The sequence below is a fragment of the Manacus vitellinus genome, unplaced genomic scaffold (assembly GCF_001715985.3).
Source record: "Manacus vitellinus isolate BGI_N305 unplaced genomic scaffold, ASM171598v3 scaffold_7_pilon, whole genome shotgun sequence".
Classification (NCBI taxonomy): domain Eukaryota; kingdom Metazoa; phylum Chordata; class Aves; order Passeriformes; family Pipridae; genus Manacus; species Manacus vitellinus.
The window spans coordinates 22,283,203-22,306,369 of record NW_021940813.1 but is presented as its reverse complement, the minus strand read 5'-3'; the positions used below and the strand labels follow the sequence as shown (position 1 = coordinate 22,306,369).

The window sequence follows — 23,167 nt, the reverse complement described above, 5'->3', positions numbered from 1 at the left end:
GATTCTTTATTTTCACTAGATTGGCTCTCAGGTTTTGGCCCAGTGATTTAATGAGAGAACACACAACACTGGGTATTTCAAGTGTAAAAATCTAATGTTTGAACACAAACTGTGAATCATCAGTTCTGCCTCAGTTTTGTGAGTTTTGTTCCTTGACATGTCTTTTTCTTTGATTTCAGTTGCAACTGGAAGATGATCAGGGTGTGAATTTGGGACTTGAGAGCAGTTTGACACTTCGCCGCCTTCTAGTCTGGACATATGATCCTAAAATAAGGTTAAAGACCCTTGCAGCACTCGTTGATCACTGTCAAGGTCTGTTTAACATTACTGTTTCTGGGGAAGTTATGTAACTGAGTAGCTGTGTGTGCCAGATAGCAATAATATTATTTCTTCAATAATATTACTTCTTGTTTGGGGTTTGTTTTTTTAAATTTTGAGTAGTTAATCCAGACGATTTGCTCTATTAGTTTAAACAAAACATGGCAAATTGTAGTGCTGTTTTGATACATCTGTATTTCTTGCTTTTTTGAAACAAGAATGTGCTCAAGAGATCCTTCCAATTTTAAGCATGCATTTTTCATGTTGTTTTCAATTACTCAATTTAATCATCTTTCAGAGAATGTCACACTTAAAGAATCCTACTAATACATTATGAAATGATTGGCTGTCTCTTTACTATGCATGAGTATTATGCAATTCCTCTCTATATAATAGCATATAGAAATCATTTGCAACTTGTCTGCAGATTAATGTGAATCAACAATACTTTACAAATCTGCAAATAGTGTGTGACTGTTGGCAGTCCACAAGGAAGTGCTGAGGAGTTATGTTGGAGTTGACCAAAACTTTGGCCAGTAACTGACCCATAGTCTATTCTTCTCCCTGAGGGTACTTCAGATTGGTGAGATTGTTGCTCTTTAGGAAGAGCATCTTAACCAAAAAAACCCTACAACATCTGCTTTACCTTGATTATTGGAATTTGTAACAAATTTGAAAAAACAAATGGGCTTTACTTTTTAAGACATTCATGAAAACTTTAAATTCTACAGTCTTTGCTGCAAGGAACCTTTAAGCTATGCAGCATAACAGCAGAACAAATATTTGTTCTATTTTTTTGGGTTGTTTTTGACAGCCTCTTACCTTTCAATTGTGAGGAAACAGGAGATATTACCTAACAGAGCTATAGTGGAAACTGTAACTAAGAAGCATAAAAGGTGTTTGTGTGCATGTATGCACACAGAACATCTGAGAGCGTCAAGTACAGGAGGGAAGGAAAACTTACTAAGGCTCCTTTAATGCTTTTCTGGTGGGGAGAGTGGGAAAGAAAAGCATGACATCAACCTTTGTGTGTTATCTGATGCCTTGAAATTTGCATTCCCCCAAGCTACCATAAAGTAGGCAGAGAATTCTGCTTAATGCTTTAGTGAGATTAATAATTCATGCCTTAAAACCTAGGAGTATTCCTTGTTAACATTAAAAAATGTACTTTTGCTACATTTTAGAATTGCTGTTCAGCATGGTCTGAGTGACACATGACTAGCTGAAATCAATGGCTGCTGAATTTAAATGGGGTGCATATGGTTTTCCTTCATACATTTCTGTTCCCCTTCCCTATGATCTTACAGGGAGAAAAGGTGGTGAACTAGCCTCAGCAGTTCATGCCTATACTAAAACAGGAGATCCCTACATGAGGTCTCTGGTTCAGCACATTCTTGGCCTCGTATCCCATCCTGTACTGAATTTCCTTTATCGCTGGATATATGACGGAGAGCTGGAGGACACATACCACGAGGTAATGTATGTGCTATGGTAAATGTTTTATCTCTGTTTGCTTTGAGGCATCTGTGGGAAACCTAGAGGAGAATTTGAAAAGTAGGCAGTGATGAAAGTGTATAATATGTAAGCAATACATACAATAACAACATGAAATACCACTTGAATTCATGATTTCAGTCAGTTTGATATTTGCAGGTTGCAATGATGCAGGATGTTGTCTTCAATAAAGCATAGCCTAGGTCTTGTCTCGTAGAGTCAGAATAGTGGACTGACAATAGGTGCTTGCTTCTGAAGAGAGATAAAGTCATTTCTCTAAGTTTTCTTGCTTAGTGTAACAGTAGTATTGTATGCAGAGTTCTTTGTAACTGTTTAGAATGCAGGCCTTTTATTTGGAATGAAGTTCAGAATGTTTTACTCTGACTATTCACTGTAATCCTCAGCTTGATAAATAACTTTAGTCTGTAAAATTGGGTAGAAGAGGTTTATGGTTTGAGAGCTGCTGTAGAAACTCTGCAGTTATTTGTTGTGACTTCTGTAACAGCAAGTTCCAGCAATTGTCCTCTTTCTTCTTACAAATGTTCTTATGCTTTTTTAAGCTCTCCCAACACTTTTGTCTCCTATCAGCAAAGTCTCTTTAAACTGACTCTTTTTTTGGTTCCAAGAAGCCAAAAAATAATTTTTTAAAATTAGTTGAGCACTTCCGAGACACATCTGAGCGATTTTACTTGAGAGTGAAATATGCTGTCTGTTTCTGTGCTTCTTTTGGTCAAATTAGTACAAATATCAGCCACAGCTGATCTTTAAGCTCAGCATTAGGTGACTTGTGTAAAAGGTCTATGAATCCTTTTCTAGTAGTGTAGTAGTTCCCACCTATTCCTCAGATGTGTGAGGTGTTATTGGTTTTGGGTCTTATGTTTAGATTTCAACTCTGTTTAAAAATTTATATGTGTAGTGTAAGAGTGTTCTTAATACTGAAGATCACTGTTGGATGTATTGTACTGAAAACTACAATTTTCATACCATAGGCCGAGTTTGTGAACAAAGACAATTGGCCATTCTTGATGGCAGTGAAAAAAGTTCTTGTCAAGAAAATGGATATCTTGTTTGACAGGATGAGGACAGAATCCATCCAAAAGTCACTTTAACAAAACTAATGAAGTAGTTTTAGTTTCTTACAAATCAGAGTATTCTGTTGTATGGAGTTGAGAGACTGTAGCATTTGATCAGCAGTTCAATTGCAAGATTTTTTGGTTTTGTTTTTGTTTTTTTCCCCTGCAATTCTGCATCTGTTATAATAGGAGAAATACTAGGGGTAAAAACGGAACCAGCAAAGTAAAAGCATATTATATTTTGATCTTCATCTCCTACCCTAACTGTATAACTAATGGTTGGAAAAATGCTACATGCTACTGTATTTCATAGTGGATGTTTTACAGATAGTACACTACCCTGAGGTAGTCAAAGTTTCATAACATATAGAGTAGATTAAACTATGTGAGCTGTTCTAAGTTTTTCCTTCAGAGTTCAAGTTGGTCAACATACCATTTACATATCCATTGCCAGGACAACTCTGCATGTTAGCTATGCAAGTGAGAAAACCAACTCAAAATATTTTTACAGTTTTCTGAATACAGAAGTTAAATTCTAGGGTGGAGAGTTTACATTAATCTTTTGTTTTTAATATTTTTTCGATCTTCAGTTTTTTGTAGCTTCAGATCCTACAGTTAAAACAGATCGGTTGTGGCATGACAAATACACTCTGAGGAAATCAATGATCCCTTCTTTTATTACAATGGAGCAATCAAAAAAGGTATGAATCCAAAAGGTAATCTGATTTGTTTGCTCTGTGCCTCCACTTAGATTTTCATTAGGAAAGCAGAGGCCAAATTTAACAGTAAATATTCATCTTAGGAGTTTTAGAATTGTTTGCTGAGGAAGGCTATAAGACTGTTTCTCCTTTCCATTCTCTAATTGTTAAACTTTGTTTAAGGAGATCTCAAGGAGGGGGAAAAGTAGTTTGTGTTTAAAACCTTTTCGTGTTAGCATTGAAGTTCTGGATTACTGTGGTTGGGATTGTGAAGCTAAGAGCACAGAAAGATAAGAAAATATCTTGTTGTCCTGGTGTCTGTGGGTGGCTATTTTGTTTAGGTTTTTTTTTCCTTAGATGCAAATAATTTTTTTAAAAAATCCTTTTTTGTTTAGGTCCTCCTAATAGGAAAATCCATAAACTTCTTACATCAAGTTTGTCACGATCAAACTCCATCCACGAAGGTGATTGCTGTGGCAAAATCTGCAGAGTCTTCAAAAGATGGTAGAGTATTAATGTTACTCAGTATCTTCCCTTTGAACTGAGCTCTGTACATTACATTGTTTAGACTGTAAATTGACTGTTTAAATAGTGGGATGGAAAGGAGTAAAAAAGTCCCATCTGCCCTAAAACATAGATATTTTAATGGATATTTGATATTTCCAAAAGATGTATGATGATGCATGTTCTGTAATTTTCTTAATTTGATAGGTTTGCTGGATAGTTGTTAATGTACTGAATTTCTGAATGAAACCATTCAGAAACCAGTCTGCCTTCAGCTGACTTTTTGTTGAGAGAGCTGGGTGGGAACAGGGTGTGCTGCAATAAGAATTAGTATGTTTGACTTGTCATCAAATATACTCCATCATACAATTCCATAATAATACTGAATTGATTCTGTAATTGAAAAATAATAAATACTCAATTAGTTGTAAATAAGGGAATGGGCAATAAAAACAGGACAGAAACCTGTCTGTAAATGCATTATACCAGTATGTCCAAAGAAAATTGAGTATGTGGAAAGTTAGTAAAATTCTTTTTGAAGATTACTTAAAATTGGGGTTGCCAGCTGTTGAATATTAAACCAAAATTTAACTGTTGGAATTCCTTCAGGTTATTTTGTTTTATGTAGAACAAATTCCAGTTTTAATTAGTGAGAACTTACATACTATTTGAGGTTATTTTTTGGTGGCATATTCATTGCGATCAAATTAACATTGTTGTGATGAAAGATAGAAAACTGTAAACATCTGAACCAAGGAGATTTTATGTGTAAACTAAGCAAAGAATGTGTAGGATGCTGCTACATCTAGGAGAAAGGACAACTTGCTGCCTTCTGATGAAAGTACTCTTTTGCTACTATAACTTCTTTTGATAACTTGTTTAATATACTAAAGATAGTTTAATTGTTAAGGTGTGGCTCACTGGGATAATTTCTCTGATCTAAATATTTGGTTTTCAGTCAAGTTCTTGTTTGCTAAGAACATGCTTCTTTGCACTTTGACAGCTTGTACTATGTATTTTCTGTTATTCCTGTACTCAACTATAACTTTATTACATATGACTTTGAAGCTTGGTTTTGTGGGATTGTCTTTTTTTTCCCCTCTGCATTAACCTTGGATTAATTTTTATGTTAAGTGTTCACAGCATGGACTTCTAGCATGAGCACCTCCATGAAAGATGTTCTAATAATAAAATCCCATTCATGTCTGGAAGAATGTCATCTAAGAATGTGATTTTTATATGACATACAGTGCTTACCTAGTCAAAGATATAGTTTAAGTGCAAAGAGGGATCAGGGTTAAGTGAATAAGGGCTGTAAATGCATTTGAACAGTCATCTTGTCAGCTACTCCTGAAAAAGGAAAAAACATTCTTTGTTGACACTACTTTCACCACTTTATGTGGCATTTATGGCCATAAATTATTATTTGTTTTTTAAATTTGCACATGTTTCTCTCTCCTTGGTTGAATGGGAGATGTGCACAAATATATGTTTCCTATTATTTAGGGGATGAGAGCTTCAAAGCAAGTACATTATCTTAAGTGCTGAGAATAACTGTTTGAGACAGAAGTGTAGTTTTAGAAACAGATGTTACTATGTACAGTGTGCTGAAGGTGTGCTGAGCTCATGGTCTGCAGCCTGAATACCTCATGGTATTGCACTGCTTTAATTCTGCATGAAACTCCATTTGTGTTTAGGTCACTTTACCCATTTAATCCTGAAAGAACAGCTATGTCTGGTGTTGGAAATGCTTCCTTTCTTGCTTGTCTGTGCCATCTGACAATATCCTGAGCATCCCTTCAGATCATTACTGCTGGAAAGCTAGGATGCCAGCCTGGATGCTTTTTCTCTTTTAAAATCTGACCATTTCACAGGTTTGACTGTGTTTTATTTCTTTCATTTGCTTTGGAACCTTAGTTCTCGTGTTTCCCTGGTTTCCTTTTGATGCTGAAGTAATCGTGGTGTAGAAAACGGTCTGAACGTGTATTAAAACAGAAGTCAGATAAAAAACTGTGTAAAAGTTAGTCATCTTGCCTGACAGGGAATTGTAGCATTTGGGGAAGAGGGATAGTAAAAGAGGCAGCTCCCACATCTAGCTGTCCACAGTTTGGGGACTTCTGAATGGACTATATGCTACCTTCATTAGCAACTCATGGAGCTTTGTGTTAATGCTTCTAGTCTGACCCTTTTTTTTTTTTTTACCCATTTCTGACTTTTCAGTGTACTAATATAATTTTCCAGTTTTCAAAACTTGTGCCTAGGCCTCTTGTTTGTTGATGCAAACAACCTTTTTAGCAGTTTTGCATGTCAAGCAGGAATGTTGCATTCCCTGTGCTGGTGTGTGTGTGTGTATACAGACATGGTGCATTACAGGTACCTGTGTAAAATTGAATTTTCCAATCTGAGATGCAGGGCTGTGGCCAGGTCACTTCCTTCAAGGCAAGCAGAGCAGTACTAAGGAGAGGGGAAGGGCTTTTTTTTCTGTTTGGGACAGTAAGAGGTTGAGACTGGTCCATGTGTCCTCAGCCATAGGTACTGCCTTACATCTGCTCACCCCTACTTGAGTGGAGGCAGGACCAGCATGTGTGACATGGTAGGCTTGGCATAGGCAAGCTAGGAAATTGCCTGTTGGCTTTGCCTCTGCTTTGAGCCAGCTCTAGGCCTAACCTTTGGGTCTAGTAGCTGAAGGTGTTCGCTTGTAACTGGTTTTGGTTTGACTTGTTCCCTCTCTTGTTTTACCTGCTAGGCTTGCTTCTTGAGAAAAGACACTTGCAAAAGATCATTGGGGTGTTGGAGCTTCTTGTATTCTGTCTATGAAACTCTGGGATTTTTTTCCCTTTCTGGAAGGTCTTCCTTCTTCCTCTAAAGCCAGCAGTGAAACCATGTGGCAGATCAGGTGGCTGGTGCCACTGTGCATGCAAACCGCCATGCTTGGACCCATCTTTGGAAGAGAGCAGTAAAGTGGATGGGATCTGCTGACAAGGAAAGACCAGATGAAAGAATTGACTGGGGATTCTCACTGCCCTGTTGTCCTGTAGCAGTGACACAAATGCATTTGCATGAACTGATGTTTTTCCCTTTTTGCCAACAGTGGGAGCACTGCTGCATGCTTCCTTACCTGAGCAATACCAGAATTGCTTTGTCAGATCACACCAGATCTCTGCCTTCACCAGAGGAGGCAGAGATCTTGGTGAGCTGTCTGTCTCGGTTTGCTGTCACCTACTGGAAAGGGGACTTGGAGGATTCCTTACTGCAGGCTGTATTAATTCTCACATCCCTAAGTTTGATGTGTGTTACTTGACTCTGTACTATTCCCCTAGTGTAGGGATTTTGAGTATAGCAAAGTATTGTAAAAAGTGTCATCTCTTTGACATCTCTGCATATTATTGCACTTTTTTTCTTATGGAGAGCTTCACTGGTTACTGAATGAGAACTTGGAAACTTCAGGGAATGTCATTGAGCTAGACATTGTGAATTTTTCCTCACTGAAGAGTGACTTCTGTATTAGAACCACTGTTTATTTCTTTGGTTTATAAACATTTTATTAACTGTGGCTGAATGCCATCAGAACAACACAAAACTTGGTTTTAATTTTTTCCTTTCTGCAGTGCAGGTTGAGACTAATCCTGGAGCAGGCAGTGCACTGTCCTACACTAATTTGGTATCTGGATCTTTGGTTTTTTACCTTTAGAGAAATAGTTGTGTAGTTAAAAATCATTGAAAGTGGGAGTAAATCCTTTAACACTGTGGAAGGTCTGAATCTTATGATAGTTGAAAATCCACTATTTGGAGTATTGCTCCATGTTGCCTGAAGAGGCCACATTTCTTGCTATCTCATGACAGCTTTATTGCAGTCCCTGTCTTAATAAGCTTATAGTTGTAGAAAATAGTGACATAAGCTTCCCGCTAAAGGGCGATGTATTGCTTTCTGTCCCCAAATTGCCATGCATTAAAGTTGGAGAAGAAAATATCAGGTTGATGGCCATCCCCCAGGTAACAGAAGCATATTCCATTTTCTCTCATTCTCTCTTATATATGGGAACTCTTTTCTGTTGAATGTTCTGACATTCTGATTCTTTGATTTATTCCCCCAGTCCCCTGCCTTAGAAGTGGCTTCTGATTTAGATCCCCCCAACAAAGCTTTTCCCTAACTCTGAGCTTTTAGATCTCCTTCAAATGATTTGATTTTGTAAATTGCAGTACTTCAACAAGCTTAGAAAATCCCAACTCTTTGTGTAAAAGTGATGACTCAGTGTAAAAGTATGAGCTCTTATTGGAAAGTACAAGCTGGGCACTAATTAAAAGTAATACTGTTGAAGTATAGGCTGCTTTAGACTTGCTTTCACTTTGGCTATGGCAAATGTATAATATAGTGGATCAGAAGAAATAGTTTGTCTGTTTGCATGTTTCAACTCCAAAGCTTATTTACCACAGTTTTGAAAAACTACTAATGTAATTTTAATCTATCTTTCTTTTTTTTTTTTTTTTTTAAGCTGCTGATTTGTTCACAGATCTGGAAAATGCCTTCCAAGAGAAAATTGATGCAGCTTATTTTGAGACGAGCAAATACCTGCTGGATGTTCTCAATAAGAAGTACAATTTACTGGAACATATGCAGGCCATGAGGCGCTACTTACTGCTTGGTCAAGGAGACTTCATCAGGCATTTAATGGACTTGCTCAAGTAAGAGAATTGGGAGAGTAATTATGTTGAATTCCTGATGCTTCCAAATGTGCATGATCAGCACAGAAACTGTTTTGCTTTTGGAAGAAGACCCTCCAAGTATCTTGTTCAGTTAAACCTTTGAGTAATAACTTTTAAATTCTATTTTCAGTTTAATTTCTTTTACCCCGAGGCTCAAACTTTGTTCTTCCTTTTTGATAAGAGGTATATACAGTACTATTTAACAATGTCTTGAAAAATTGCACTAATATAGTTATCTTTATTCTTGCCCTGTGACAACCTCAAGGATGTTAGCATTTCTCTTGCTCCTGTGAGAGCAAGTTTTAAGCAGAAAATTTCTAGTGATGCCATTAGTTAGCATTGCTGGGAATGTTAGGCCTCTGTATTTTGGAGTTGTTTGGTCCAAAACATTGTGCCAAAACCCTTTAATGCAATTTTAAAAATTTAATTGATGCCTCACTGCCCTCTGTTTTAAGCACTCAGGTGCACCCACAACTATTGGTTTCAGATCTTAAAGTATATTTGCAAGCTCACTGCTTTTACATGCTAATGCTACTAGTGAAACTTAGTTTATCAAAAATGTTGTTTCCAAAGCTTTCCTATGGTATAGAGGGCAAACTTTGTAATAGAGCTTCATTTAACTTGTTTGTAAATCAAAATCATCTGGTGACGATTCATATGTGACCATGCTTTTTAAACTGAAAATTGATGTTAAGCAGAATAGGGTTGCTTTGTGGAGTCAGTATTATATTTGAGGCAAATGTAGTGAGAGGTCTTTCAGTACTATCCTTAGGGAGAGAGAGAGTGCAAGAGTTGCATGTTGCAACTCTTTGAATAGTTGAAGTTACATAGAGGGGGTGGATTTGTGTGGTGTCAGCACTTCTAAGCCCAAGCTATCAGTAAGTTTCTCAAAACTGAAATGGAATTACTAGTTTGGTGTGTTAATGATGTAATCTGCCTCATTTTAGATATGAATGCAACTCAAATTACAAAATAGCTAAGCTAGTAATCCTGGTAACTTCAAATTACTGGCATTAAATTGAGGATGAAGTTACTCCTCATGGTGATGTTCAGGAGTATAGCTGCATATGAATAGCTGTATTCTGTTCATACTCTGCTCAAATATTTTGCTCATTGATGTTCTTCATGAATAAGACTGAAGGAGTAATATGAGAAGTTTTGAATGTCTGTCAGAAAAGTGTTTTGCTATGTGCTGCAGTTACTACTGAACTGCTACTGCAGAATACTTCAGTAATATGCTGTGACTGTTTGTTTCATAACCACCAGGCCAGAGCTTGCACGACCAGCTACAACCTTATATCAGCATAATCTAACTGGAATCCTTGAAACAGCAGTGAGGGCAACGAATGCCCAGTTTGATAATCCCGAGATTCTCAAGCGATTGGATGTTCGACTTCTGGAGGTCTGTTGCATAATGGTGACTCTGACCTGAAACATACCTTTGTGTGTGTGTGTGTGTGTGTGTGTGTGTGTGTGTGTGTATTTTTGTGTGTGTGTGTGTGTACAGGCAGTCATCTGTATTAAACAAAACTTTCATATGTATATATAAACACATTTCCCCCCCCCCCTTTCCATATAAGTTTACTTTGAATGATATAAACCTCATTTAATAAGTCTTCTTTTCCTGTTTCCTGTCTATTATCTATTTGTGTTTCAAGCTGTGTGTTTACAGCCATTGACAATATGAAGTTGAGTATTTGGGGCCTAACAGGATTTGATGCCCTGATTTGAGGTTTGGCAAACAGGTCTTACTGCTGTTGCTCTTAGAAGAATTGAGTTGGGGAGGGGCTGGTTGGAGTGTGTGTCTCTGCCTGTAGTTATGAAGAGGGAAGCAATGAAAGCACAACTGATGAAAGAGACCTCTGGTAAGAAACTGGAATTAATGAGAAAGCTCCAGTCCTAGAGGTGGGAGTTTTGTGAAGAGCTGTAGCATCTGAAATAAGTCTGTAGTCCTGCCCAAGAAGTTTTTCCTTCCCTTCATTTTCCATTACTAGCTTCAAAGGAGAAACACTGACATTACAAATATCAACATTTGGGTGCGATGAATCTCACCCATGTATCAAACTCTGATTAATTTTGCTTAATCTACTACTTTCAATAAGGAACTCCTGTATCTCTTATTGATGTGGATGCTTGTTTTCTCATAGGCCTTTGATGAAAGACTAAGCAAGAGTTGGTCTTCAGCACTGGTATGTTCTGAATATGTGCTGGAAGTAGTATATCTTTGTGTTACAGGTATCTCCTGGAGACACTGGATGGGATGTCTTCAGCTTGGACTATCATGTTGATGGGCCAATAGCAACGGTAATGTCATATACTGCTGGCTGTGAGTGTGTCTTGGGTATTGAATTGAATTGTTAAATATCTTTTTATTGAAATAATCTTTTTTGTTCTGCAGTGTAAGATTAGAGTTTTGGGTTTTTTTGTCTAGGATGTGCCTCCTGTAAAAATGGTTAAGCCAATTCTTAGAAGTTAACTGTGAGTGCTGAAAAACTGCATTTAAAACAATCATTACTGAAAATTAGTAATTAATTTGTTCCAGCAGTTTTTAGCAAGTACTTGATAAATGGAGTGCTCTTCTTTTATTGTTATTAGACTGTAGATGCTAACTTGGGATAATTTACCAGGATATATTTGAGGAGAGAATATATTTGAGGAGGAGTGTATTTGAAGAGAATGTATTTATGTTGTCTAAATGGCATTTGATAGGTGGTGTTCACTAGAACTACTGAGGAGTCAGCTGCACTTGATCAGAATGCATTTAACCTCTGTAAAGAACTTGTAAAGAACTTTTTAAGTAGGACAAAATGTGAGTCTGACGAGCAGAAGGAATCTTCATATGTAGTTTTAAGAGCTCAGTGTTTAGGCTTTGTCATCATCACCCCTTCTTACACTTCCAGCAGTGCCCTCTGCCTGCTCGAATGTTAGGAAACTGTTCAACTCTCAAGAAAAGATCTTTCCAAAAGCTCTGGGGTTTCCAGGAATTTATTTTTTTTTTTACAAGATTTACCAGTAAACTGCATAGATCAGATAAGATGGACTGTGAAGAGGTTCTTGGTACTTCAGAACATATACTGTGTCTATTAAATTTGTACTGATACTTTCTTTGTTTTGTAGGTGTTTACACGTGAGTGCATGAGCCACTATCTAAGAGTATTTAATTTCCTTTGGAGAGCGAAGAGAATGGAGTATATCCTTACTGATATATGGAAGGGGCACATGTGCAATGCAAAGCTGCTGAAAAGTATGCCAGGTGAGAGGTGCCCAAATGGATGACATACTTGGAAAATTGATTTAGATGACTGCATCTTATTTTAAACTGTGTATTAAGAGGGGGAAAAAAAATGTCTGTTGGGACAGATAAATTTTGTATTTTGCTCCTCTTGACTGGCTGTTTAATGAATGATGATGAAGGTAAAATAACATTATTGTAAGTGGAAGTTTCCTATTTTTTTTTTTAATGCTTGGTCACTGAATTGAAAAGTTGCACTGATATAGGTATCTTCATGCTGCCTCAGTTGTGAGACTGTAACTCTTCTATCTCTTTTTATTCACTCTCCTATCCCTTTTTATTCATCTTCTTTGATGCCTTCCTGTTTGTACCCTGCATATCCCTCTCACTTTTGCTACCTGTTAACTATTAAGTCTCATACATGCACACTTTGGAATTTACTAGTTTTACTTTCATTCATTCCCTTTGCTTTTGTTTAGCTAAGAACAGAAGAGGCTAAGAAGAGAAAGATGTTTGAGAAGAAATAGGAAAATTCTTAAGTGTAGTGGCTCTGGTGTATGTTTAGCGGACTGGGACTTTTTGATCCTGTTTCTCAGTGGAGATTATTGTATTTGTCCGCCTCTGTAATGGCTCACTCTTGAAAATTTTTTCCAATCTATCTACATTTTTTCAGTAAAAAATAGCTGCAATGTTGTTTGCTCATCTGTTGCCAACCAATCTTGCTGCTACTGTCTAAGATTAGTGGCTGTTTTATGGAGTATTCAATCTGGTAGAAAAAAATTTACCAAGCTGACATATGGTTGTGCTCGTCCTTGCAGTCTTTAATATGCCATCTCTTTGAATTTTTTACAGAGCTTTCTGGGGTGCTGCATCAGTGTCACGTTCTGGCATCAGAAATGGTCCATTTCATTCATCAAATGCAGTATTACATTACATTTGAGGTATACTCTATCCACCCAATTAGTTACTTAAAAATGAAATACTTTTAATATTCTGTATGTGTTGTCTCTTAAATTTCAAAGAGCTTGTCATCTAGCAAATCAAAACAGCCAAATTCTGAATCATTGCTTCAGGTGCTTGAATGTTCATGGGATGAACTCTGGAACAAGGTCCAACAAGCACAGGACTTGGATCATATCATTGCAGCTCATGAAGTTTTTCTGGACACAATCATAGCTCGGTGCTTGCTGGATAGTGATTCAAGGGTAAATCTTCTCCTTTGCATTCAATTGTAAATTTATGATCTTGGTTTATGTGTTAGGAACCACCTTCTCTGGCATTGTAGGAGCAAAGAGAAAAGTAATTTTTTTTCCTTTGATATAAGGTTTTATAATGGTAAATTCTATACCTCCTGCGCAGACATGGTGACACATGTTGATAATAAAACTTGCTACAATGTGGGCCAGTTGTTTTTGGTCCTAACAAGCTATGTGATTATGCAACCACTGATGTAGGGCTTTGCAAAACAGTCTCTCCAGCTGTGTGTAAAAAGATTTTTTTATTTACTCATATTCTGGAGAATAGTAGTAACTTAAAACTCTTGCTGTACAATTGTTTTATTTTTTTGTTCTCTGACTGTCTCACAGGTACTTCTCAACCAGCTTCGAGCAGTTTTTGATCAGATCATTGAGCTCCAGAATGCCCAAGATGCAATGTACAGAGCTGCTCTGGAGGAGTTGCAACTGAGGTTGCAATTTGAAGAGAGGAAAAAACAGCGTGAGCTTGAGGTGTGGTGAGGATACTACTAGAACATGATAGCGAATTGGGGCAAATATGCTTGTCTTTTGATATGTAGAGGTACACCAAAAAGAAAAAGTGTATCTGGGACAGATGTAAAAGTCATTAGCAGTAGCTAGTGACTGCAGACAAAACTGGTGATTGGTGGTTTTGATTTCGGTTGTGCCCAGAATCTCTGAGTAAGATTTCTCTAGTGGACTTGAGAGGATGAGAAATTTGGGGCTCTTTTAGATGAAGTAAATGAAAAAGACCTTAATATTCTGAAGCTGTTTGCATAAAATGCCAGAGCTCCATATCTGCCTTCATGCTGTCAGTCTATGGGACATGCAATGCTGGTGAGAGACTTGCCTGCTTTGCTAATGTCAGATTTCTTTCATGTGCTGTGCAACCACCACAGGGACCAATAGTTTCAATATTGGAGGCTCCATCTTTGTCTTTCTCTGGCAATAGTTGATTTTTATAAGCATGGTGGTTTAGCTGGGCAGAAGGTGGCCCAATTAGCAACTTGCATCATGTAACGCTTGACCTCTTAACTCATTTGGTCTCTCTGTAGGGCAAGTGGGGTGTAACTGCATCAGAAGAGGAAGAAGAGAGCAAGAGGATGAAAGAATTTCAAGACTCAATACCTAAAATGTGCTCACAGCTGCGAATACTCACTCACTTTTACCAGGTGCTTCTTAGATTATATTTTTTTTAAATATGCTAAGCTTTGATGTGTAGAAATGAATTTCAGATATTGAGTAGGTGTAACTTATGTATTCATGTGTGCAGTTTGTGGATCTAGGCCTTCATTTTTTTCTTCCGTACTTAGAAGCCTGTATTCACTGTTCCTTAGTAGTCAAAGGTTTTGTGATCATTTATGTTCATCTCACAAAGGAGGAGTCTTTTCATGGAAGTCTCCCTCTTCCTCTAGTAGTGGAAGTAATAGCTATCTTTTGGTATAATCTGAGGGATAAAAAAGTAGAATTCCTTCTGCATTCCATTTTTTCACACTGTCTTTGCAAGTCATTGCTATTAAAGACTGCAGACAGTTTCTTGTTAAAGGCCTAACGCTTAGTTCACCGATAAGCTGTTTGGGGGACCATGCACAGGCTGTCTTCTTTAGTGGTAATTTGTTCTGGCTTTGTCTTAGTTTGTTATATCTGATGCTAAATAGGGAATTCCCATTCCCCAGAAAAATCAGCTGTTGGGTTTCAGGGAAAGCATTTCAGAACGCAATGTGAGGGACACAGCACTCTGTGCCACAGCAACCTTTCAGGTCAGCTGAAAACCGAACCCTATCCCAAATCATTTCTTGACTTTGACACGGGATACTCATGATGTACCTTTTAACCTCTCTTATTTATGTCCTTTGGCATGCCTGAAGTTAAGATTTTTTTTTAAAAATTCTGATACTGAATTTGACTTGAAGCTGTAGAACCTGCTTTTTCCTTGTTGCTGCTGGTATTTCTTGTATCTTTCTTGTTTTTTATATGCATAAATACACATTTAGGCAAATATGCATTGTTTTTCTAGCTAAAGGAATGAGTTTGAAGTGATATTGCTGGGTTGTTACCCATGTGTTCATTTTATCTCATGAGTGGACAATTGATTGTTTCTAACAGTTATAGCTGAGACTTTGTAGCTGTACAGCATGTGCAGAGCTCTTCCTAGGCCTCCTGTCTGGTGTTTTGCATCAAATCTATTCTGTAATGCCTATAGCTTTGCCAAGCTTTAATTAACCTGGATGGAGTGCTGCATTGTCAAAAGAGTTCGGTTCACACGAGAGTTTGAAGCAAAACAGAGCAGTTACACCAGTGGCTTTGGTTGAAGGCTGTAGATATCCTGTGCTTTGATATAAGGGCTTAGATTTGGAAGGAATTTGCTGGTGGGTCCAAATATTGCAGTTTTCCCTGCCCCCACCCCCACTTCCAGAAGGAAGCAGAGGCAAAGTGTTCAAGTGTAGGCTGTAAATAAATTGTAGTTTGTGTGCTCTACAGGACTGTTACAAGTTGGCAATGTAGATTCTGCCTGCTTGGACTGTATTCCTGCTGAGCCCTTCTATGGATTTTCCATGCAGGACTTCCCTGGCCAGCCTTAGTCATCTTTGGAAGTAATGGAGTGCTCTAGTTATGGGCATGTCCACATGAGTATTTAGGTGGAGACCAGGAATGAACTCTTCAAGTGAGTCTTTTCATCCCCCTTAAGTCCTCTCCCTTCCTGTATGCTGTGGGGCTCGTGCAGTCTCTTGGCTAGAGCCAAAGGGGAAGGTGGCATCCAGAGGTGTGCCTCCCACGTGCAGAGTGCAAGTCCTCCGTAAAAACCACTCCAAATACATAGTCCAGTCATTGGGTCTGTAGCACTGACTGCCCTAATGGGCACAGGCTCTGCTGCTCTGGGGTGCCCCATGTGCTGTACAACCTACATCAAATAGTTATGTTTGAAGCAAGCAGTGCTCTAGCACTGTATATGTGTCACAGAAACAAGGTGAGGTCTCCTGTTGGCACAGGTTGGGTCCTGAATTGGTCTTTCAGGACAGTGGCAGCTTGGGAACCTTCAGGCAGATGGAGAGTGCCAGCAGGGCATGGGGAAGGGGGAGCATGCTTCAAAAGACCGAGCTGTTTGCACTGAGTCTCTGATTTGCGTGGTAGGTATTGGAAGATAAAGTGAAGCTCTGGATTTTTGCAGAAAGAATGAATCCAGCATGACTGATTTGTTAACAATTGGATATGAACCCTTGTGCTTGCCTTTTCCTGTATTCCCTCTGCCTCCTTATTAGGTCTAGGCTCCACCTGGCATTCTTGTGCAAAACCCAACAGGGATGTTTCCTTAGCTGTCTCTTGGGTTTTTCTTTCTCCTTCAGGGAATCGTCCAGCAGTTCTTGGTCCTGCTGACAACCAGTTCTGATGAAAGCCTTCGGTTCCTCAGCTTCAGACTGGACTTCAACGAACACTATAAAGCAAGAGAGCCCAGGCTGCGGGTGTCGTTGGGCACCAGAGGCAGGCGAAGCTCACACATGGGAACCAGCTGCTAAGGACTGCACCTCAGTCTCCGAAGGATGTTGAACCTCTTGTTGGACACAGCAATCAGTGTTGACATAATGCAACCAAATCGTTTGTGGTCGGTGTCTACCATTGCTGCAGACAACATGTTTTCAGTCATGTGATTGTGTGACACTGCATAGCAGAAAGCAAAAAAAGAGTAGAGTTTTTTACACTGATGTTTCTAGAATTACCAGACTAAATGGGCTGATTGAACCTCATCCAATCAACTTGTTAAATCATCTTTTTAAGCAAATGCCAATTTTGTTTGAAGCTTTCTGAGCTCTTTCCACTGTAACTTATATCTGTGTCCAGAAAATCACATATTCTTTTGTTTATAGAAAGCACCATTTCCTTTTTTAACAAGAAAATAAGAAGGTTATTTTTTCTATATGTACTTGTTCTATTTGAAGAGAGTTTTTGTTAAAGCCAAAAGATCAGGACCCAGACCTATTGTCCATTTAAGAAGCTATACAGCATTTCATTATGCTGATTTTCAATGTTGTGATGTGTTTGACTGTGTAAGAAACTTTGTATCAGGAGACATAAAATTTTATTTAATTTTTTTGTTGTTTTCAAAGTTAAAAACTTGGAATAAAAATTTAGTGGGGAAATTCTATGGTTACTGTACAGGAACAAACTATAGAAGCAGAGTCAGGAGTGTATCTGTTGCACATAAGGTCTAAAAAATGAAGTTAAAGCCTCAGTACTGTGAAGGAAAGTGTTGGTTAAGGTTGAATAATTAATGTTCAAAATCAGATATGTAGAAACAGACTGACTTGGCTAATGTTGACTTCATTGTCTTTCCTATTTTTTCATTGTAAATATTTATATATTGCTGCCCAGAAGTTGGGGAAAGGGGGAATCTTCTTTTGCAAAGTTGTCATTATATCAGGTCACTTATTATGTTCCACAAGTGCAAGCTTAGAAAAATAAAACCACAATTATCTTTCAAACTTGTTGCTTTTTGCAATTGAAAGTTTTTGATTTTTTTTTTCCAGGGTAAGAAAGGAGAAGCTTCCAATTAGGAATGTAATGATTTACAGATCCCCATCCATTACAGGGTTTTGGTACTAGTCTTATGTACACCAAGACTTGTGTGCAATTCTTTAACAATTACCCTCAGATCAGCCTGGTCTGTGGCCTTTTTTGCTGTTTGCTCTTGATCTGCTTGAACCTCTGGGAAGCAGAGGCACCTGCCAGGCCACGCTGGTAAGGCTGCTGTGAGCTATGATGGAAGTGAACTCTTATGGGGATGATGCACTGACTTGCAGCCCTGGACTAGCTGTTTTCCCCTCTGGACAGAAGGATTCCTGTTGTTGTGCAGGCCTTAGAATCCTTACTTTTGTTAACACATGTAAGGCTTTAATCCCTGTGCCTTAGAGGACCTGCCAGTGCAGCTGCTCTCATTGGGTGACTTGCAGGCAGCATTTCAGCTGTAAGCAAGTATGGATTCTGAAGCCTGTGATATTTGGTGTGCCAAAGGAAAGCTGAAGGATCTTGGCATCACAAGGTGACAAATCATATGACAGGCAGGAGTACTCCATTTTTGTAGGTGTGTTTGGACTGTATTGTTCTTGTAAAGTCTGGAAGAACAACAAAGCTTACGTGATTGTGTTTTGGGCAAAACTGTTAGGAAAAACAATTAGCTGCATGGACACTCTTGGCCACTGCATTGAGAGACATTTTCCATGATCCCATGTTATCATTAGCCAATCCACAGGCCAGAGAGGCAGCACCATGTTGGAACTAGAGGACCAAAATGAATCCACCTGTATGTGGTGTGGTGGGTCAACCCTGGCTGGACATCAGGTAGCCACCAAATCCTCTCCATCACTCCTCTGTAACTGGAGAGAGGAGAGAAAATACAATGTAGGGTTTGTGAGTTAAGGACCAGGAGAGATCACTCCCCGATTAGTGTCATGGGCAAAACAGACTGTGCTTGGGGTTATTAATTAAATTTAGTAGTAACAGAATTAGAGCAGGAGAATGAGAAGTAAAATAAATCTTAAAACACCTTCCTCCTACCCCTCCTTCACACGTTCTGCCTCCTTCCCCCCACCCCATGGTGCAGAGAGACAGGGAAATGGGGGTTACAGTTTCTGCTGCTGCTCAGCAAGAAGAGTCCTTCCCCTTCTTCATTGTGGAGCCCCTTCCATGGGAGACAGTCCTTCATGAACTTCTTCAACGTGAGTCCATCCCATGGGCAAGTTCTTCACAAACTGCTGCAGTGTGGGCCAGTTTTCCACAGGGTGCAGTTCTTCAGGCACAGGCTGTTCCAGTATGAGTCCACCACAGGGCCACAAGTCCTACCAAGAAAACCTGCTCCAGCATGGGCTTCTCTCTTCAGAGGTCAGCAGGACCCTGCTCCAGCTTGGCCCTCCCATGGGGTCACAGCCTCCTTTGGGCATCCACCTGCTGCAGTGTGGGTATCCTCCATGGGTTGCAGGGGCACAGCTGCCTCACCATGGGCTGCAGGGGACCCTCAGGTACAGTGCCTGGAGCACCTCCCCCTCCTTCTACACTGACCTTGGTGTCTGCAGAGTTGTTCACATGTTCTCACTCCGTTCTTCTCTGGCTGCAACTTTCATCTGCCCAGGAACTTTTTTTTTTCCTTCTTAAATATGTTATCACAGAGGCATTTACTATCATTCCTGGTTGACTTGGCCTTGGCCAGTGGCAAATCCCTCCTGAGCAGGCTGGCATTGGCTCTGCAGGACATGGGGGAAGCTTCTGGCAGCTTCTCACAGAAGCCATCTCTGTAGTGCCTTACTACCAAAACCTGGACACGCAATACACTAGGAAACAGTAGTGGCTGTGCTGGGAATGATCATTTTGAGGTGATTCTGCAGGGACCTGTTAATCTGGGAAGAGTTCTCACTGCTGCAGGAGTTGCTCTGACTGCCAGGCTAAAGGGGCCAGTGGGGACCTGCCATTGTCCTCATGCTCCCTTGTGGGTGGAGACCAGTCTCTTATCCCCTAACCTGGCAGCCGTTACATTTATCTCCATCTACATGAGTTTTTTGTATCTTCCAATCTTACAGTTGGAGCTGGTGTAACAAGGATAGCTTGGGGAAGCCAATGCCCCCTTTTCAAGGAAGATGAAGCAGTGAAAAAATTATACAGACAAAAAAGGTGAACCTTTGTGAGCCTTTTTTGGCCCTATACTGTTAAGGCCAGATTATCATCAAGAGGGTGGATCAAAAGTTGAGTAATAAATACTTAGATCTTCCTTGGGGCTTGGAAATAACTGTGTTAAAAGCCTTGTCATAATACCTTATACAAGAGCACTAAAACCTCAACTGAGCAGAAAATTGTGACTTGATGCATCAATAAATACAGTCATAGAATAATCTGTTCCAGCTCTGTGGGAAAATCCCCTAGAACTGGATGGGAACTGTTCCTGGGAATTTCAGTTTCTCAGGCCATGGGATCAATTCTCCTTCTCAGAGATTGTTTTGCCCACACCTGTAGGTGTTGGAAGAGCCATTGCCACACTCAGATGTTCTCGATTGCCAGGCTGGGGGGAAGATTCTGAATCCCTGGCATGAAATAACTGGACCAGCTCTGCTGAAAGATCCCCTGGAAGTGGGATAGGAGCTAATGATGCCATCTTTGGTTTTTGTGGTAGTTTTATTTTTTTTTTCCTTCTTTCCTTTTTTTTTTTTTTTGTTCCCTTCTGCTGATTTATGCTCTGCCTTCACCTGCAGCTGGGTTTTCCCTCTTTGGGGCATTGCGAGCATTACTTAGTGCTGCTTCTCTGCAACACAAAGCATGGCTTTCCTGTAAGAATCTTCATGTCTGTGAAGGAGGACACTGATTTTACAAAGCTCTCACAACAGAAATGCTACAGAGCTGCCCACAGCTAGCTGTGCTGTTCATATAAATGCTTCACTGTGTGGAACAGCCATGCAACTAAGAATGCTGGGAAAACCAGCTCACTTTTTTCTCTTCAGTGATTTTGGAAGGACAAAGTGTGGGAAAATATTGGGATAAGCAGATAAAAAGGGCTGGTTGTTTGTAAATAGGATGCTGTTCACTATGTTTTTCTATCTTTGCCCTTCATCTGATCACATAGCCTGTCCTGTCTCCTCACTAAATTCCTTTCCCCTTTTCCTCTGTGTTTGTAACGGGGGTCTGAGTGCAGCAACTGGAGTGGAATTGTGGGTGGCAGGTATGCCTGTGGTGCCAGCAATTGCAGATACTGCAGTGAGAGGACGAATGAATCCGGAGATGAGAGGATGCAGGGATCAGCTGCTGGCTGGACTGCCTGTAAGCCTAGCTGCTGGAGAGATCCACCTTTGCACTGTGAGCCTTGCAGAAGGTGGTGTGTTCAAGGAACTAACAATATTGAACAGATATGTCTGCTCTACAGGGCCTTGTGCTTAGTGACTGAGCAGCCTGAGTGTCAGCATGAGCAGCTGCTCTGTGGAAACCTGATGAGAGCCCTGTGCCAGCCCATCCTGCACACTAGGTGGTGGGAAGAAGGAACCCTCCACGGGATGGGACCTGTGTAGTGCATCACTGGAAAATCCATCCAGGCTCCATCTGGTGCTGCACAAAGGCAGGGTGCCAGCATCTGAAGCAAATTTTACTTATTACCTGTATTCCTCTTTTTATCCTATTTATATACCTGCTTTTATTCTGCCATACTAAAGCAGCTATTTTAAGTTGTTTTTTGTCAGGCCGTTATTATTGGGATCCAGAAAGAACCCTGCACCCTTACTCTCTCACTGATCTGGTGCAGAAAAACTTATTTTTAGAAGTAATATATATATATATATACACATACATTACGTATTAGTGAGATATACAGATGTATAGATCTCCTGCTAATATATCTATATCTCCCACTAATGGTCCTCCATCCAACTCAGCAGGATGAAGCTGTTGGTGCTGCCTGTGTTCATGTAAGTGCTCTGTGTGTTGTTCTGTGTTGACCTGTGTTGCCAGCAGTGTATAAATACATATGTGGTGTGTTCATGTGCTCTGCGTGCATGTGCCTATCTGTGGGGGATGCATCCTGAGCCCTGTGACTGGTTGGACCCGAGGCCATGAAAGTGTGACAGCCTCACCTCTGTCAGGCTGCTGGATTCAGCAATTCCTAACAAAAATGAGAGAGAAATTATCTTACTTTGTGCCTGAAGACCAATATTAAATTCTACATAAATGTGTGTACTTAGAGTAAAAGTTGACAAGTGTCCTTCTGCTGCAACTGCACAAGTGGCTTTCCTTGCAGTGGGTGGCAGCAGCACCATTCAGGTACATTTTTGAATAGAAACATATGAGATTTTTACCTTTTTACTGTATTTTTTTAACACTGAAATGGTTATATACTAAAATCAATGTTAAAGAATAATTCCTAGCAACACATTTACTGTATTTACTATACAGGGCTGTTTTTTATTTTGTTAGTTATGTAATGCACACTTCTGGCTGGTAATTTCGATGTTTTGCTGTTAAAGCTACAGTGTCTGAAAATACAAATAGAGCTGAGGCTCTGTCTCTCCAACCATGTTTCCAGGCTGAAAAAAGCACAGCTTCTCCTCTTTTCTGTATCCTGTCCCAGGGCCATTGCTAACTGACCCTGCGTGCTCAGCCCCCTCCTTTTCAGGGTTGACAAGGCCTAAAGACATTTTGGAGAAACATTAAAAGTAGAAATGCAGAAACTGAGAATAAAACTACTGCCCATCTTAGGATGTTACACAATGTGCAACACTCTTCTGGGCTGAAGGGCTACCCATGTGGTGCTACCAATATCCTAAATACTTTAAAAGGAAAAAAACTGCAAAGTATTTCTGTCTTATTCTTTTAAACTACAAGGGATATTTTTTCTGCTGACTGACAGAGAAAATATGTCTTAACCAATATGCACTCTGAAGAATAAAAAGTTAAAAACCAGCCCCTGAAAGTTTCATCTCCCTCTGTAAGTTACAGCCGCTGGACTGCCTCACGGTGCAGTATGATGAAATTTAGTATCTTAGAAACACTCACTAGGAAATGCAGAAGCTCATGATATAATGTATTTTTCAGTGAATTAGTTACAGGCTTAGGGTAGGAGATCAAGGACAGAATATAGTCATAATCCAGTTTTATTTTAGTGATTCAATTATTTTGTCAAGGCCCTGTGGATTTTCTTTTCTTATACTAGATGCTGTGAATAAATGCCAAGGTCTCTCAGCTCTACATAGGAGCATAGTATTTGTTTAAAAAGCCTGAATCTACTTGATTTATTTTGTTAAAATTAGTTGTGGAGGGATTCTGTCTTCCTTCTGTCATATGTACATGTGACATATCCTGTCTATATTTTGGACAAGAACTTTTTCAACCTTTTAAAATAATATTCCTATCAAGAATGGCCGGTTATTTTTGGTTAGTGTGTACAAC

The 23,167-nt window shown here is 39.5% G+C and overlaps 1 protein-coding gene across 1 annotated transcript in view; it reads left to right on the top strand.

Moving 5' to 3' along the window:
- Positions 1–17,736, top strand: part of TUBGCP3 (tubulin gamma complex associated protein 3) — a 48,676-nt gene extending 30,940 nt beyond the window's left edge. The window contains exons 10-22 of the mRNA XM_029964764.1: positions 180–312; positions 1,626–1,792; positions 3,476–3,586; positions 3,979–4,087; positions 8,581–8,770; positions 10,058–10,193; positions 11,027–11,095; positions 11,909–12,044; positions 12,876–12,964; positions 13,097–13,228; positions 13,610–13,750; positions 14,314–14,430; positions 16,603–17,736. Coding sequence (XP_029820624.1) covers positions 180–312; positions 1,626–1,792; positions 3,476–3,586; positions 3,979–4,087; positions 8,581–8,770; positions 10,058–10,193; positions 11,027–11,095; positions 11,909–12,044; positions 12,876–12,964; positions 13,097–13,228; positions 13,610–13,750; positions 14,314–14,430; positions 16,603–16,773 — 1,701 coding nt within the window. The 3' untranslated portion in view covers positions 16,774–17,736. The remainder of the gene's footprint in view (positions 1–179; positions 313–1,625; positions 1,793–3,475; positions 3,587–3,978; positions 4,088–8,580; positions 8,771–10,057; positions 10,194–11,026; positions 11,096–11,908; positions 12,045–12,875; positions 12,965–13,096; positions 13,229–13,609; positions 13,751–14,313; positions 14,431–16,602) is intronic.
- The last annotated feature ends 5,431 nt before the right edge of the window (positions 17,737–23,167 follow it).